This window comes from Dermacentor silvarum, chromosome 6, assembly GCF_013339745.2.
Source record: "Dermacentor silvarum isolate Dsil-2018 chromosome 6, BIME_Dsil_1.4, whole genome shotgun sequence".
In the NCBI taxonomy this organism is placed as follows: Eukaryota; Metazoa; Arthropoda; class Arachnida; order Ixodida; family Ixodidae; genus Dermacentor; species Dermacentor silvarum.
This window is the reverse complement of record NC_051159.1, coordinates 152,134,933-152,153,308: the sequence shown is the minus strand read 5'-3', so window position 1 is coordinate 152,153,308 and position 18,376 is coordinate 152,134,933. Positions and strand designations below refer to the sequence as shown.

Here is an 18,376-nt window from a genome sequence, read left to right as displayed (position 1 = left end):
AGAACGCCATACCGTCCAGTTTCCGGGGAAAACAAAACAGTTCTCTACGTATAGCCCCAATCACCGTCATGCCACGCTCTGTCCCTGTCCCTAATGTGTGTGTGTGCACGTGTGCGTGTGTGCGTGTGTGCGCGCGAGTGTATTATACTGTCTGTGATCGTATGTGCGCGCTTATGTGTGTTTGTGTGAATGCGTGCTTGAAAGGAATAAAGGAGGAACGCGGGCAGCAGCCGCGCGCGCCTGTAACCGGGGCTTTGACGCCGCGTCGCTCTGTTCCGACCGGCCGCGCAGCTGTGGAGGCGGAGCTCCGCGGTCCCGCGGTGCTGAACTCCGCTGCTGCTGGGGAAAAAAAAAAATGCATTGGCTGCTTTTGAGCGTGTGTGTATGTGCGTGCGTGTGCGGGTGTCTGTGCGCGTGCTACCTGGCGAGGTTTCTGTTTTGACCTGCCGGATCCCAATGTGGGAAACAATGGACGATTTACAAGTAGTGGACCGAAAGCTGGCCTATGCTGTCAGCCTTGCGTACACAAGCTGCTTGCGTCCGCTATTTCTAAAGCTGAATTGTGAACAATATTGCTACGGGACAGTGAACGCCCTGCCGAGATGTGTTGGATTCAGGGTGGTCGATCTTGAGTTTAGTACATATATGACGAACAAAACAAAAAGCTGCGTACGCAATAAGCCTTTAGGTTGTTCTCTCTCGTTTCTTTCTTTTCTGTTCTTTTTTGTACTTCCTAGCTTTTAGACTGGCGCTGCGGCTATTATCTCAGTATTTACTCCAGGAATGACAAGAATAAAGTGGGCCTGGTGACGCTGCTTCAGTTTGATATAAAGCTTCCTTGAGAAAGCATTGAATTTTACAGCAAACGCTACAGAGTGCAGGTGCTTGCACGGAGAACAAGCTACGTGAGTAAACTGACTTTGGCGTCATATTTTCCGCTCCGATTAATCTTCAATTCGGCAAGCCATGGTCTCATACAGTGGTTGATGCCTGCCCGAACGCTTCGCAACGGCTGCAGAGTACCTAACTATAAAATACGCAAATGCTTTGCATTGTTTATGTGATTTAAGGTCATGTGATGTGATTTTTGAAGGAGGATCATTAAACGCATTCAGGATTTAGGGAGAAATTTCGTGTCTTTAAATCTGTGAAGTTGCTAAATGTTTCGAAGTGTCCAACGCCTCACATTGTACATGGGTAACGCATATGTTATGATTATTTTCAGCTCCATGACGGCCTTTCACGATGACTTTTATCGGTTAGCCTAAGTTCATTGTGAGCCGACTTCTGTTCGGGCAGATCCATGGAATGTCTTCTGGCTTGTATTGCAGATGTCGGTTAAAACAAAATTGAGCTACATGCCCATCTTTTTTTTTTATGTATAAATTCAAGACGAATGAGTAAAAGCTAGAAGCACCTGTCAAAAAACGGTAGCGAGTATTATCACGTATATATTCGTGGACAGCAGTGTGTTATATATTTTGGCCTATATACCCCTCTAAAAAGGCTCGCTGTAGCCGAAAATGGTTGTAAGATTGAAAACGCAAAAAAGTTAAGTGATGGATGCAAAGTTATCATGAAAATGCTGGTTTCCTAGTTATGATGAAAATGCTGCAAGCCATTTTGCTCTAAGCTTGCTCTCGTATAACTACACGAACTTCACTTTTTCTTCGTTCATTTCGTTCGTTCTTTTTTTTTTCAGGGGTGTCGCTGGGAGGGCTGCCTTCAAGTACGAAGAGCAAGCTTTGTTACTTTCGAAAAAAAAAAAAAGCACTACGGAACGTGACCTTCAGTAGTCTACAACAACCGTAATCATCATCATCATCATCATCATCGTAATTGTTCAATCCGTCATGCGACTACTTTTTTTATATTTATAAAATGTGCATGTTTCCCTTCTTCAAACGTTCTCGTTTTCCATGTTTCCTGTGCCACCTTATCGGCACCGCCTGATGATGAAGTGATGCCCCTATTAACTCCTTTGATTCGTACAGACGTGGCGGTATGCAGGCGAAAAAGTTTTGACATAGATATGGAAACAAAGGATTAATTCAGCCTTTAAATCGCTCGGCCTTCAATTGTGTTTTGCTGCCCCATACCCCACATATGGGACGTGGCCAACCGTTCACATTCTTCGAATGCTTCTTCTTAACTGGGAGACGCTTGCTCTCAGCGAGATACTTTAATATTTTATGTTGGGTTATGTGCGCGTCAAACGCTTCGCATTGATGGTGAAGCGCTCGGAGAAGGCGGGTTCGCCTTCGGCGAATTTGTACAAATGGGCGTAGTACGAGTGTAATGTCACCCTGTATAGACGGGTCATGAAACGGACGAACAGAAAGCTCCACGGGAGTCAGTAAGCATTAATTATCACATTCGGTAATCAACCACAAAAGGTATGCTAGAAAGTCGGCTGTGACTCGTTTCCACTCGTGGACTTGTTCCATCGCATTGTTGTGACTCAAAAAGAAAGAAAGAGAGAGAGAGAAAAGTAAAGTAAAGAAAAAGAAATTCGTTTCCTAGCTCATTTCATAGCGACGGCATCGAATTCGACAGTCTTAATGTCATGAGGTAGCATACAATGGTTTTTTACTGGTCAGTTACATGCTCCTAAGCTCACGTGACACCTGCGGTTAAAAGGACGCTCCGCATTCGCCGCCTTGCCCGTGAGTGGCGATGGCCAACACTTCCAAGACTAATCCTGTACATAAAACAATGAACTTTTTTTTTCCTTCTACGCTTTCTCTGTAGATACATTGTCTGTCTCTCCATGTGGTTGCGACTTAACAAAATCGGGTCCCTCAGCTTCCCTTATTCCTTACGCTCGCTCGTGTTTCGCACGCACGAAGAGGGCCATCGCTCGCGATATGAGACGCCCAGTGGCGCGTTCGATGCGCGGCCGCTGCATTTGCGCAGATACGACCGGATACGAAAAAGCTGTAGCGTTGGCGAAAGTTTGAACGGCGTGTGTATGGCCTTTACGGCAGAATGCCAGTCGTTAGACTAAATATATAGTTTGTGCTCCCAATCAATAGCTTGAACATCACAGGAAATTGCTTTGATATCAGCGAACGTGGTGACACCATATCCCCGCTCTGTTCCGTCTCGCTCCCGCTCTGTGTTAAGCTCGGAAAGAACAGAAAAAAAAAAATAGCATTCTGAGCTTAGCTCCGAGTCGCGCGGTTCCGAACATCCTACGCAGCCGTTTCACGGACAAGATGCGCACAGGTGGTGGTACAGTCTGTCGGCTATAGCTTCGTTTCCGAGCTTCAACTTTTTTTTTTCTTCTTTATTTCTTCTTCTCCGTGGCTGAAATTGCGGGCACTTAACGGCGCGCACCTGCGCAGCTCAAAATGTGTCTGTGACGTCACGCGGCAGCGGTAAAGCAGCAGCGTTAGCAAGCGCTGGCGGATCGCGCAGGATTCCAACTCACGGTCGAATTTTTTTCGCGTTTTCTTTCTTATTTTTCCCGTTCATTTTGTCTGCCTGAAATGGCGTTCCAACGAAGCATGCCGCAAATACAGCGCGCCATATTGTTCGGGCCAGCAACTTCGCCTATGCGCAGTGCACTAGCTGTTACACGTTATACATATATGTATTACCCCACTTTATTTTTTTTTTTTTACCCGAGGGAGATACTTTTGTTCACTGTCAGTGAAAAGTAAAGAGAAATCCTTGTGACCCACAGAAGGCTACTTATATTGGTGCTTGCTTTTTTTTAAGAGAAGAGGTTAGCTGCAGGAAATACTCAAATTACTTTCAAGAGAAAGTGAAACGAACAAAGCCGGCGCCGATGCGTGGCCTTTCAAGACCTAGAAATAAGTGATAGAGAATAAAGCGTCGGTCACTGCTCTCCATTGATATATGGCATGGACTTGAATTCATACTGCATTTCAGTCGTTTTGAACATTGAACAACATGAAAAAAAAAAAAAAGGAAGCTCTCAGAGTAGTTCATAGTGAACCCTAGCTTCCATCTTGTTGTATGGACCCACATTAGTCTGAACACGCAACGCTGCTAATAGGTATGAAGATCGACTTGTTAGCATTGAAGAATTTAGTGCATGAGTATTATTGTGCTCATTGCGGTTCTTAATACGGATGATTAAAAAAATAATGTCATTGCGCCCGAAACGGTCGCACCAAAGATTTAAAAAATTCCGCTGCAGATATGAACCCTGCAGTGTACCAGTGTGACGTTTCCTCCATACTTCCACTTAAGGAGACTACTACTACTACTACTACTACTACTACTACTACTACTACTACTACTACTACTACTACTACTACTACTACTACTACTACTACTACTACTACTACTACTACTACTACTACTACTACAACCTAGTATACCATTACCTATCACTACTACCATTATACTTCAGGAGACTTACAGACGGCATCATTAAATCATAAATACACTGTACAGGTATGTGCATGGTTTCGCATATAACGAAGAACGATAACACCTTGATGAATAGTTTCTGTACTTAATTTCTTAATATACATGCTCTTCAGACACGACGAAAGCAACTAAAAAAAGGAGTTCGTCAGCATGTGAATCTGCCGACTTACTCGGTCTTCCAGTTTGCGTTACTCTATCTTTTCTTCTTTTTTTAGTACCTTTGTATTCCTCCGTAGTTTTGTTCTACCTTGCTCGTTGTTCTCGCATTTTCGTTAACACTGATTCATTTAGCGGTGAACCTGCGCTTATCATTGTTTCCAGATTTCTCGGAGTTTATCCATGGTCCGATAAGCTCGGCTGAATAGGCGAGATGCTTTAAACGCGTTAAAGTGTGATTTATCATTTACCTAACCTAAGGAGCGGAAGCGAGTAACAGGAGCTAAAAGTACCCTATCTCCCTTTCTTTCCCTTTCTTTTTTGTTAGCTCCAGTAACGTGTAGTCGAACATGGGGTAAGCTCGGTGGAACACTTATTTCCGAAATCGGAGCATGACCATGACGATTGCACTAAAAATATAATAAAAAATGATCGCGTTTTTACCGCAGAGCTATACTGGACCCTCCCGGTCTGCAGGAGGTCTACATAGTTAGGACTAATTGTACGAGGAGGTACGTGCTGTGCGCGTGCTTTCTTTTCCCTTCCGGTGGTTAGAGAGAGAGAGAGAGAGAGAGCGGCATATTCTACACTGTGCATCCGAGTACGTACGCAGACGAGCCACGGTCCTCCGCCTGGTTCTGCGCCCGGCAGCCTGGCCCCTAGAGGCCTGGCGGCTGGTCTGGGCGACTACCATCGGGGCGGCGGCGGCGGCGGAGTTTGGTTGCCTAGCGGGGGTAGTTGGTAGGACGGGCTCTTGGCCGCCGAGCTATCGCAGCAGCGGCAGAAGAAGATGCGACAGCGGCGGTATAGTTTGCAGTCCGGAAGGAAGGCAGGCGGGCGGGTGGTCCGGCGAGACGGTTGCGGAGATAGACGTCTGCTGCTGTATAACGGGGCTCTGCTCTCGCGTTGTCCCTCGACAAGGACTGCTGACAAAGGGTGTTCGTGGGGATCGGCGCTGAGATCCCAGGCGGCACGCAAGTGCACAGGCACCTGCAGGCAGCCACAGATGTCCGGCCACGTGCGTGTGCTGGCTGGCTGCTGCTGCTGCCATGTCTGTGTGTGTGCCGCGCGCACGCCAGCAGTTGAGAGTGTCTGTGCGCGCGCGCGCGCAAGTTGTCCCGAACTGCTGCCTGCTTGCTCGCCCCCCCCCCCCCCCCCCCCCCCCCGCCTGCTGCTGCTTCGTGCGTGCATACATGCCGCTGCCGCCGGCATTCGTTGCTGATTTCTTGTGCGGAGAAGAAATATATAGGCCGCCATGCCTACGCGTGAGCGCTCTCTCCAAAACTCCCGACAGCAGCCTGCGCTCACGCTTTCTTAGCGCGTACTACACTATGTGTGCGCGCAAAGCGCGAAACGTGCAGACACGGCGGTGTGCGGGATGAGAGACGACAGTTCGCGTTTATTACCGCGCGCCGGGCGCCCCGCGTCAGGGACGCGTTCTCAAAAGGAGGCACACAGAGCGCTCATTTGCCGGGTTGCGCGTTTTTTATAAACTTTTTTTTCCCCCTATATCCGTGCGGAGTAACGCAGCGGCAGCAGCCCGCAGGTTCGTGATGCGACGGTCGCGCGCACGCCGGCGAATTTGGTGGACGTACTAGGCGCGCGCGTCGCTGCGCGTCACGTGACCTGCGACAACTGTTGCGCGCCGTGCCGGCGAACTATACTGCTGCCTGGCTGCCATCTTCTTTTGGTTTCTTTAATGTCTTCTCCCTCACCTCTGTATGTCGAGCGGAACCGCGCCCTCGTGCTAGCAATACAAGGTCTCTCGGTCTTGCCTCTCCCTCTCTTAGTTGTTGTTGTTGTTGTTGTTGTTATTATTATTATTATTATTATTATTATTATTATTATTATTATTATTATTATTATTATTATTATTATTATTATTATTATTATTATTATTATTATTATTTACGTTTACGGCGGTTCTGTCAACCAGCCCCGGGATACGCAGCCATCATAGCAGCGTATCGCATGTATGTAGTACAGGCGTGCTTTTAGTAAAAGCATCTCCTGCTCGACGCGTGGCCGATGTGAAATGTGAGCGGCTTCCCACAAAATTTGTCGAGGAATTGCATCTTACATCTACTGATCCATTCGAACCGCACACCGGGAGCCCTCCTTTCGTCTAGTGCTTACTCGACCGATCAATCGATCACCCTTACGTTCCAAACCTACCCGCCGTACCTTCTATTCACACACATTTCTTTCTTCAAAGTGCGCCGACGTCTGTTGGTGTTGATTCTTTTAGTACATAGATGTATTTTCTTCTTCTATTTCGTTCCCGCCAGAATACGTCTGCCCCGGAGGAGAACCAAATTCGCGACTTCGCGCTTTGCAACAGGATACCATGTATATCCAAGAGGCATCGTGGCGCTTCTGTGTGCTTTATAAAGTACGGCACTGCTGTTGTTTGCCTGGGATTGTAAGACGGGTTAGTCGGTTTAACTTGGCTCGCGCTTTAATTTGAGAGCACTGCCGGCCCATATACTTCCAAAGAAAGATTCCGCAAGGACCACGTTATGATGGCCAATGTCAACCATCAAAAGAGGGAGCAAACAAGACAGATAAATCACAAGAGTATGTAGACAAAATGGTCATAGGAGATGGAGCCTGGAACAAGCGTTTCGGCGGCAAATCACTATCCGAAAAGGCGCTCAGGCTACTGACAACTTGTCTATGACATTTTGTGACGACTTGTCTATGGGATTCGTTGTTAACTGCAGCGAGACAGGAGTACAGAGGACGGAAACAAAGGGAACACAAAGAACGTGTTTTTTCCACAAGATCCAATGCAATGCGCATGACTAGAGGGGCGCAGTTCAAGATACCACCCCCAGGCTCAAGATACATCTGCTGTGCAAACATTTCTGCAGTCTTTTCCTTTCCCTCTCTTTTCCCACACGCACACGCCAACATTAAGAATGCAAGAATGAAAAAAAAAAAAAGAAACCACCGTGACGATTACTGCCCGCTGTCATTGCCACTGCATTATGTTTATGATTGCTTCGAAATAATTGTACCTCCTTATCACGCAATGTGAAAGACGCCTGGCGAACGCCCATTCCTTTGATCCTACCAAAATGTGGAAGGCCTCTACAATTGTTCTTTTATCCTTGTCGCTATGTCTGTCAGTGAGAGTCACCTCTTGGAATTGAGGGACGCAAGCACACGAATTGCAGTGCTGCGCTTAATGCGCGTATCGAGCTTGCCTCTCTATTTCATTTTTTTTTCTTGTTTCTCCCTCCCCCCCCCCCCCCCTTTTTTTTATGCGTCAGCATTGGGAGCGTGAAAGTGGAAGAAAGTGTATTGTATGGGAGAGATTTATATATATATATATATATATATATATATATATATATATATATATAGTCCCAGCCCAAAATAAGATCGTGCGAACAATAACACAGCACCAAAAATTCGACGATGTAGAGGAGGCCGTGTTGATCACAACGCGAGCAGTACACGCAGCTGCAGGTGTGATGTGGTCGGCGCTTGCAGTACGAAGTGATACATTTGACAGGGGCGTCGTAACCTTTCTGAGCGAACGGCAAAGATGGGCACTAATAACGGAAACTGCGGCACCAGTGTCAACGAGAGCGAGTGCAGCGACGCCGTCCACATGCACATCAAGAACATTAGTCGGAGAAGGGAGAGGCATTGGTCTGTTCGTGGGTGACGCAGTTCTTGCCTCTGGAACTGCGGCGATTAGTTTTTCCGTTCAGGCGTAGAAGGACGACGACGCATCGGCGAAAGCGAGCGGCGTCGAGGCGATGGCGAACTGGCGATCAACAAGAGGGCGGTGGTCGGAGTAGGAAGACATCGGGCCAGGGTTCTGAGACGCGGAGGATGACGGGTATGGGGAAACGTATGGTTCGGTGTCGAAGCTGCGGCGGTAGGATGGTGCACGGCGACGGCAAAATCGTGCAATATGGCCAGGTAGACCACACGCAAAACATATTGGCCGGTTGTCAGGAGTGCGCCAGTGTTGACTGCCGTGTGGGTACCGCGGCTGAACGAACTGAGGAGCTGGACGCAGTGGCACGGCTGATGGGCATGGCGCAAAGGCCTGAGGTGGTGGCCGCGCGAGAGCCTCGGCGTAGCTGAGCGGTGCAGTCACCTCGGGAAAAGCAACGGGAGTCGGCACCGGCGGAGTCTCGCGGGCAGAAGGGAGAGCTGCGCAAACTTGCTCGTGGATGACCTGGCGAAGGTTGGCCGGCAAAGGCGAGGGTGGTGGCGTGGTTGAGGACAGCAGCGAAAGCTGACGAGCGACCTCAGCACGGACGAACTCCTTTATCTGGCCAAGCAGGGAGTCCATCTCAGGAGCCGCGGTCATGCTCGCGAGGATTTCGTCGGACACAGGTGGGCGCCGCGTGAGAAGACGCTGTCTGCAGAGCTCGTCGAAACTCTGGCAAAGCTCAATGACCTGAGAAACAGTGCCTGGGTTTTTAGACAGCAGCATATGAAAGGCATCGTCGGAAATGCCCTTCATGATGTGGCGTACCTTGTCCGCCTCCGCCATCGTCGGGTTGACACGCCGGCAGAGGTCGACGACGTCCTCTATGTAGCTGGTGAACGTTTCACCAGTTTGCTGGGATCGGCTTCGTAGGCGTTGTTCAGCGCGAAGTTTGCGCACGCCAGGGCGGCCGAAAACGTCTGTGATGCTGGTTTTGAAGCTAGCCCACGTGCGGAGATCGGCTTCGTGGTTTTTGAACCAGAGCTTGGCGACGCCCGATAAATAGAATATCTAGCTTGAAGGGATCGTCTCATTTGTTGGTGTTGCTGGCGCGTTCATACGATTCCAGCCAATCTTCAACGTCTTTCTCATCGGTGCCGCTGAAGATGTCAGGATCCCGCTGACGCTGGGCACCGGCACATACGATGGCTGGAGTAACCGGTGGGGATGTCGGGCTGGGGTCGTCGGGCATGGCGGATGGCAGAGTTCGGGTGCGTAATTCCAGGTTGGGGGAAAACCGCAGCACCTCCACCAGAATCTAATATGAATACAGGACAAGAGAACAGCAGGCAGCGTGTATCAACCAGAGCAGCTCAGGCAATCTCGAGCTCGCGCCACCCGGACGACTGGCGATGTGGCTGCAGCGCCGGTCATTCCTCACTACAATATATATATATATATATATATATATATATATATATATATATATATATATATATATATATATATATATATATATAGTCTGCTTCGTACCACCGTCAGTTGCACTTCGAAGAGGCAGGACGCGTGTAGAGTGAATTCCTGAACAATACTTTGCAATGTGGTGAGCGCGGTTTAAATCATGGATCCGGAACCTCGAAGATTTGCGACGCCATGCTAACGCATTTCTCTCGCACTTACCGCTAAATCACCACTGAATATTTTTTTCATGCTCCCTTAACCTCACACTTGCACACCGTCAATTGTGTAGCATACCGCCCAGCGCTCTTTGTGTTTACTTCGTTTCTGTCCTTTGTCTTCTGTCGCGCTGCAGTTAATAATGAATCAACACCAACTGGACCGGTTTACAGTCTATATGGCAGTTAACTACATGCATGTGTGTCCACACGCAGTGATATACGTAAAACAGGAAACAATGTGACTGACGTTGACGTATACTTACTTCGGCTGACTTCAGTCGTCTGTGACCTTAAACCTCGTTTATGGTATAGACATCGCTTTTCTAACTGATGGCAAAACAACTAGTGAACAAGAGTCAGAATGGCGAACACATCATTACCATTCAAGAGCTGATATCATCCTAACCTGGAACTGAATGAGTGAACACTTTTAGTTCATAGATATTTGCTTTATGCATCATATTGGCCACTTTTTGCCCGCGATGTAAACGAAAGTAATGTCGGGCTGAGTTCTATAATGCAGCGTTTATTTTTTAAAGAGTAGGCTACCGTGTACATAACACTGTGCATCTCAAGGTTTGCATGGTTTCAACACAACGGCCAAAGATTGAAAAAAAAAAGCTCGATATAACTATAAATATTTCCTTCTCCCCTCCGGTGTTCTTTCTTTTCAATGTTTAGTTAAATTCTTGTCGACTCTTTTTGAGCTGCTGCACCATTATTGAACTAAAAAAAAATGTTTTTATCTTTCTCTCTCTCTCGGCACCCAGGAACTCAACGATCGTCGATGAGAATAACCAAACTGAATTTAATGATAAACAGAGACATGAGACAGAACAAAAAAGAAGAAAAACCGTGCGCAGGGCTTCGAACAAGATACACAGACATTTGCACACTCGTCGGGTCTCTCGTATACTGTGCAGGTCCTGTACGGTTTCTTTAGCTCAGTAGCTCCCTTGGCGCTGCTGCGTTATGCACACTGTTTTGAAAGTTTCATTTTTCACAAATTTTGCTAAAGCGTTATGCGAGCTGGGAGGATGCTGCTTTACATATACATTGTTTTTCGTAGGGCATTGTGTGTGCGAACAATTATACTCATTAATCAAAAATATTTATTAAAATTTCCTGCCCATAAAGCTTTAATTATGGACTGTATCGTACACGTTGTGATCGTGAAGCTACAACCGATGGATGGTCATACAGTGTCCACTGAAATGAATGTTGAGATGAGACCCATACCCGCCGCGGTGGCTCAGTTAGCTGAGGCGTCGCGCTGCTGAGCACGAGGTCGGGGGATCGAATCCCGGCCTCGGCGGCCGCATTTCGATGGAGGCGAAATGCGAAATGCTTGCGTTGTGGTGCACGTTAAAGAACCCCAGGGGGCCAAAATTAATCGGGAGCCCTCCACCACGACGTGCCTCATAATCAGAGCTGGTTTTGGTACGTAAACCCCATAAAGAAGAAGAGATGAGACCCATTTTCGAGATAGTTCCCATGATCAGCCACAAAATACGCAAGCATCCAACTTAGTTGTTTCCTACACGTCCTATGCAAGGCAACAGGCCATCGCAGCGGATGGCGACGAGTGCACTGTTTTAGTTTTTAAGGCCAACAGACCTGCACACGTGGCTGTAGCCTGAAATGGTGTTTGTATGGTGCTACAAGTGCTACTGTGCGGTGATAGTATATGCGATGACAGCGACCGGCTGCGATTGTGTGTGTCCGTGCTCCCTCTCTCTCACTCTCTATTTTCCTATCTTTTTACCTCTCACTCCCCTTTCTCAGCCGTGCAGGGTAGCAAACCGCAATCTATTTTTCTGGTTAAACCCCCCTGCCTTTTCTCTTTCTTCTCTCTCTCTCTTTCGAGCAGCAACGTTTATACACTCCCGATTTAATCTACCTGTATTCTTTAAGAGTCAGCCACGCGACCGCATTTCGGTAGTGACAAAAGCACGGGCGCCGTGCGCCGTGATATGCTAAGTGCGTAGACACAGCGCCGGAGATGCACCCCAAGTGCGTCCTTCCATCAGGTCGCTGAATTAACGGCATATGGTGGGGAATAGCTCGTTATCCCAAACAGTGTCACTGAAAGCGAATATTCCAATTTACGAACTGTATTCCGTGAGTTCGCAAGGCATATGCACTTGGAATCAATTCTCATGACTACGCCAGTTTCAAGACATTAATTTTCAAGGTGTCCGACGAAATGCATTGGCGTCCCAGTTACTTTTCTGCTTCAATGCACAATAAAGTGTTTTCAAAGGTAAGTGGAACAACAGTGCATTCGCAAGTTTGACAGCGCAAATCTTGAAACCGGTGTCATCCTCAGAATTTGTTCGAAGTCGATATGACTTGCATACTCACCAGGTACAATTCATAGATTGAAATACAGGGTGATCATTTTTAAGTTTTATGGTATTTTTAAAGATAGCCTGCTGCATATACCATAATTCCAGTCCTTGAGCTGGATTATTCAGAGAGGCGGACATTACTTGCACGAGAAATCGAAACACATACTGAACTAATTAACACAAATCCGATAATTATATTTTGAATTAATTACTTTATGGCACATATCGCAATTTCCGAATTGTAGCCGGTGAGCTTGCAAGGCGTATCCACATGGAATCAACTTGCAGAATGACACCCGTTTGGAGATACGTGCCATCAAACTTACCGTAAAAATGCACTGTTGTACCACTTTCTTTTTTACCAAAACGCTCTTTTATGCATTGAAGCACAAAAGTAACTGGAACACCCATATATTTCATTCCATACTTTAGGAAATAATATCTCAAAACTGGTGTCATCCTGGAAATTCATTTCAACTGGATATGTCTTGCAAGCTCACCGGCTACAATTCGTAAATTGCAATATGTGCCATAAAGTAATTAATTAAGAAGTTATTTGGGGAATTTTTGTTAATTCGCGGAATATGTGTTTCTATTTCTCATGCAAGTAATGTCCGCCTCTCTGAATAATGCAGCACAAGGACTACAATTATGTTATCTGCAACAGGCGATCTTTAACGATTCCGTAAAACTTTGAAATGATCACCCTGCATGTACCATAATGTAATTAATTAAAAAAGGTCAGTTAGCGCGGCTATGTTAATTATAAAATTAAGCATTCTGATTTCTCGTAGAAGTAATGGCCACCTCATCGAGTAATTTAGATAAAGAATTATAATTGTGCTATGTGCCACAGGCAATTTTAAACATATTTGGAGGACAAATTCAGTTGTCTTTTCTTATCTGTTTAGTAATAGAATGATTTAACAATCTGCAGTTTGCAGATAACATTATTGCGTTCGGCACCGCTGGAGATGGCTTACAGAGCTTCTTACCCTCCTTGCATTTTTCAAGTAAGCAGGTCAATAAACTCAACGCACTGTTGGGAAAGGGCACTGTGCATGCGTGAACAAAGAAATGGATTGTGAAAACAATTGCGTTCGCCTTTTTGGTACAACGCGATCACGGGGATTAAGCACAGCCGAAAACATTGGGTCGAAATGGCCCGATGCCTTCGTGTAAAGGCAGCACCTCGCCAAGATCGCTAAAAAGAAAGTGCGGCACTTACGCGAGTGTATACGGTATTGCTCATCTTGAACTCCTTATTACCAAGCATATCCCTGAAGTCCGAGTTGCTAGTGCACCAGAGTGGACGCCATCAAGGTCACTAATGCACCTTTCTGTTCAAGTAATCGCGAAAAAACTTCGAGAACCATCCTGAGGTCTCAACTAACTAAGTGTGTCTAGAATTTCTACATCACGGGCTTCTAAGGCAGCATGCATCGAGCCAAATGTGGCTGAACATCGTTTTTTTTTTTTTTTTTTTTTAGTCCCAACGACAAAACAACTCCAGACAGCAGAGGTTGCTGTTATCCGTGGGTTGTCCTCCTCAGGCCACGGGAAGCGTCTCGGGAGCATTGTTTTCTCTGATTCAAAACCAGCCCTGCCTCCAGCACTGCACGTATAGATAAATTATATAAGTCTGCGTAGATTTTGTTATCTTCTAGTAAAACTGACTCACTGACTGAGGGGAAGTACGTCCATCAAAGATCGCTTCAATCCTTGCACTATTCTGCAGACCAGATGACAAGCCCTTGCTTCTTTACGTTATGCGTGATGCTTCCGCATTCAACTAGTCTTTGTCCGATTACAGGCGCATTCGCTTTCACAGGATCGAACAGAATTTCGGACTGAAATGACCACCCGTGGAAGCTTAGTGGCCATGCACTTTTAATACACAACCTTTGACTCGAGTTTGCTTTCACTACACGTTATACCACCCTTACTGGTATTAAGTATACAGCTCGAACTGTATTTCGAGCACTCAACTTGAAACGATCTGCAAGTCTAGTCTCGATATGGCAGTCGAATGTGGTACTCCTTGATTAAAGCTTTCCCCACAGCCCCACGTTGCCGCAGCAATTTTTTTACAATGAATTCACGCGTATGTACTCATTAAATGCATGAACCACTGCCGTTATCTCGAAACACGGACATTCTAAACGTTCCATTTCATTCATTTATGTGAGCCACCGGAACTAATAGAAAAAAAAAAAAAACTCGGACATCCCAAGGCATAGGGATGTGCGAATAATAGTTTTTGAGACCAAATTGAATAAGAATCGAATAGTGAGTGCCGGAAGTGAATCAGCTCGAATCGAATATCAAATACTTTTGGAATATATTTCAAATAATCAGCAGCCATTCTTACGATTGATGTAACACTATGTTTACATCCTAGTATCCATAACGTTAAGACGTTTCTGTCATTACGTCGCACGTTATAAAGCGTTGTTTATAAAAACTACAAATGGAGCATTAGGAACAATTTAGCACTTTGTTCGCATACACAGGGCTTTTAGGAGAGTGCGAATGATCGCTATAAAACCGGTCAAGTCTGGCTCCTTGAGTGACGTAGCCAGCCCTACTCTTTAAGTTCGCAAGCTTCATGTCGACACTATGGCCGTGGGGATGAAAATGATCGTACTATTGCTCAAATTTTATGTTTGATTACACACAGTTGACGTTTTAAAATATTGGAAAACTATTCGAAAAATGTTCCTAAATGTATTTACGAATAGTGACTACTCGACTCGAAGGTTGAATCGAATAGGACGCTATTCAATTCGTTATTCAAAATTTCTGAATATTCACACAACCCTACAGAACTTCAATGAATCATAACGCAGGCAGCTTTTCTGGGTGCGTTTATTTCTTCTGGTGCAGCACGTCAAGAACGTGCTGGGTCAGGAAGCATGAGCCTACCAGGAGGCCCGGACTTGGGCTTTAGTTCCTTCGGGGCTAATAAATGTTATTTCACTCTCTCTTCATTAATTACGTGCCGCTCACTTCAACATCAGATTTCGAGACGAGTTGCCTAACTATAAATATACAGGTGGCCTGATTCGTATGATCGTTTTTGTATAATAGGCGTTCGTGAAATATTTTTCTGAAGGTATGACAGGGGTGTAAGTATCAACAAGCAAGTTGCGATTTTTGATAGATCGTGGCCACTCTTCATGGAAGTGTAGGCTTCGAAATGAGACAACAGTGTCATGGCCTGACGGCTTTACCGCGTTTTCTCCTTGGCGTAGTCGCATTCCCTCGTTCCTCCTTTCAGTGCTCTTTCCCCTTTCCCCGTTTTCCTCCCTTTTCAAGGTAGCAAACCGGTCCTTGAAACGTTTGGTTGACCTATCCAGCTTTCCTCTCCTTGCCCTCTCTCTTCTTAACATCTTTTCAATTATCGATATCTTGTTTTCAATACCATCCATATCTCTACTGGATAACGTATCCAGGAGTCTGGTGCTCATAACTGCTGTTCGTGGTAATTGAATTAAGGGCTCAAAGAGTCGCCGGAATCTTGGTTTCTAAGCGCAAGCTCGGTTCCGCATAGCTCTATAGCAATTTCATAAAAGGCCCAGGCTAATGTTATGTATTAAAAAAACAATTGGGAAATCCATTCGTTTCTTTAACAAAGACTACGACTAATTCGTATACTCAGTATTCACGTTGTCACCGCATTCCTTTAGGGGTGGCAGCGTAACTGGTGTTGCACAGATTCCACCCGTTGATGCGGCGGGTGGATATAACCAGTTACAGTTACTGTTGGCGTTCATACTACCTTACACGGTTAGACCTCTCGTTACACAGGCATGGTTTACCGGAAAGAATAGATTATAGAAGAGCCACCCTGCAGGTTCACGCTCCATGTTGAATGCGGATGTTGGGAATGGTAGGCATGGAATGTCCGCAATCTCTCGGTCCCTGCTGAAGCAGGAGTCATGGACTGAGGCTGTACGACAGCATTGCTTTTCCAACTGTGAGCACCAAGTCTCTGTCCTATTTTTAACTAAACTTTATGTACTTTGTGTAACTTTATGACGGCACCATACACCGATGTCCTTTACTGAAAACTTTCGCACAATCATCTTGCACTGATCATACCTACAGGTCTACCGCTACCTTTTGCAGCATTCTTTTAGTACAGCTTATGCACATATGTCTTCCTCAAGTACTTGCAAATTAATCTTACACTGGATTCTTCTTTGCCTCATAATCAGAACTGGTTTTGGCACGTAAAACCCCAGAAAGAAGATTCTTCTTTAACACTGCAAAGCATTTTTGACTAGCCATGGCGCTCTTTGGTCAAAGTTGTCCCTTGCGCCAGAAGAACCTACAAATCAGTTAATGAGACCTCCTGTTGAGCATGGGTGGTCGCCAGGTGCAAGGTGGGTAGATTTATATCAGAAAGGCTATCTGGAGACGCGACACGTCAAGTCTCGGTGGCCCTGGTGAGACATGGTAAAGACTCGAATAAAGAATGCTACACCAAATCATATCGAACTATTTTGCAACACGCCTTGGCCCCGAAAATCAGGCCGCGTGATAGGCAAATAGCGTGCAAACTCACTTCTGTCCCTCGTCCGGCCACTGCTCCTGGAGCTCCTGGACTGGTGAGTCTGTTGCGGCTGCGCCTGCGGTTGCTGTTGCGCCGGCTGATGCGCCTGCGTCTGCTGGCGCTGGTGATGCTGCTGCTGCTGCTGCTGCGGCTGCTGTTGGGGCAGCACGTAGCTGACGTCCCTGGAAAGAAACGCAGCTCCAGTGGCGGTGGTCGGTGGGAGCACCGTGGCGACCGGCGCCGCCGCTGTGAGCACACCGGCGTGGTGTCCGTACGTGGTCGTCCTCGGCACAATGTCCACACCCGACGGGACGAACACCTCGCCGTGCACCACTTCACTGGCGCCGCTGCTGCCGTCCACCACGACTGCTCCGCGGCCGACACTGCCTTTGACGAGCTTCAAGTGCTGCGGCTGAGTCTGCGGCAGTGGCTGACCATCATCCGAAAGGATTCGCACCGAGTAACTGCCGCCGGGAGAGGTGAGCAGGTATGGCTGCCCCTGGGGGTGGTGGTGGTGGGAAGGCGGCAGTTCTTGGAACTCGCCGTGTGGGCCCGGAGAGCCCTGGTTGAGCGTCATCATGCGATAGTCGCAAGGCATGTGCTCGGGACCAGCGGCGCCGACGATGGCGAGTTGTTCGGGGGTCGGTTGTGCCAACGGGTCGAGCACGTACATCTCCTGCAGGCCTTCCTGGTGCGGACCGCCTACCACAACGGTCGCCTGCGACGGAGACACAGGCCACTCGACGCGCAGCTCGGCCAGCTCGGGTGAGCCACTGGGCGTTGTGGCAGCGTCCTCATCTTCGACCGCAGTGACCGAGACTATGGTCGGGACCAGCGTGGGCGAATGCGCAGCGTTATCGGAGGCGTCGTTGTCCATCTGATCTTCGTCGGCGGCATGTCCGGGCATGACGGTAACCGGACACGTTTCGTAAGCCACGACTTCTTCGACGACCTCGTATTTGACCTGAACGGGCTCATCGTCGTCCATGTCCTGTGCCGATTGGTGGTGCATAATGATTTCGGTGACTCCCTGAGACGACTGTACTGAAGGCGGCGAGACCACGCGTTTAGGACTCCCATGTCGGATGCTGTCGGTGGCCTTCCTTTTGCCAAGTACCTGTACAGATACGTGAAAAATGAAGGCTGTAGGTCTCATCACCACTGTGCAATGCAGATCGTTTTACTTAATGAGAAGGTTCCCTATACTTTTCAAAATGACGACAATAATGAATCATGTAGATGTAACAAGAAAAAAAAAGACGTTTATCGCTATGTGGAGATGTTCTCCTCGCTGCGCCTCTGTTCCATAACTTCACGCCACTTCTGTTTTGTGGGCTATATTATAGTTGTTGTCGTTGTTTATTCTTACGCCTCTTTTTTTTCTCCTTCTCTCTCTCTCTTTCTCTCTTTTGCCCGAATGAGAATTTATGCAACTATAGGTGAACAACAGTGCAGTCATCGCGCGCTGCCAAATTCGGGAGAGGGGAACTTGTCTTCGTCTTAATCGCGACCAAGACTTCCCAAACAAAGCTGGCTAGTCTTCCGTCAATGCGTG

General features: G+C 47.1%; 1 protein-coding gene across 2 annotated transcripts in view; it reads right to left on the bottom strand.

Moving 5' to 3' along the window:
• The window catches only part of LOC119456249 (zinc finger homeobox protein 3), an 86,047-nt gene that overhangs the window by 11,929 nt on the left and 55,742 nt on the right, over positions 1–18,376 (bottom strand). For both annotated transcript variants that reach the window (XM_049669632.1, XM_049669630.1), the window contains exon 2: positions 16,834–17,938. In XM_049669632.1, the coding sequence (XP_049525589.1) occupies positions 16,834–17,938 (1,105 nt within the window). The remainder of the gene's footprint in view (positions 1–16,833; positions 17,939–18,376) is intronic.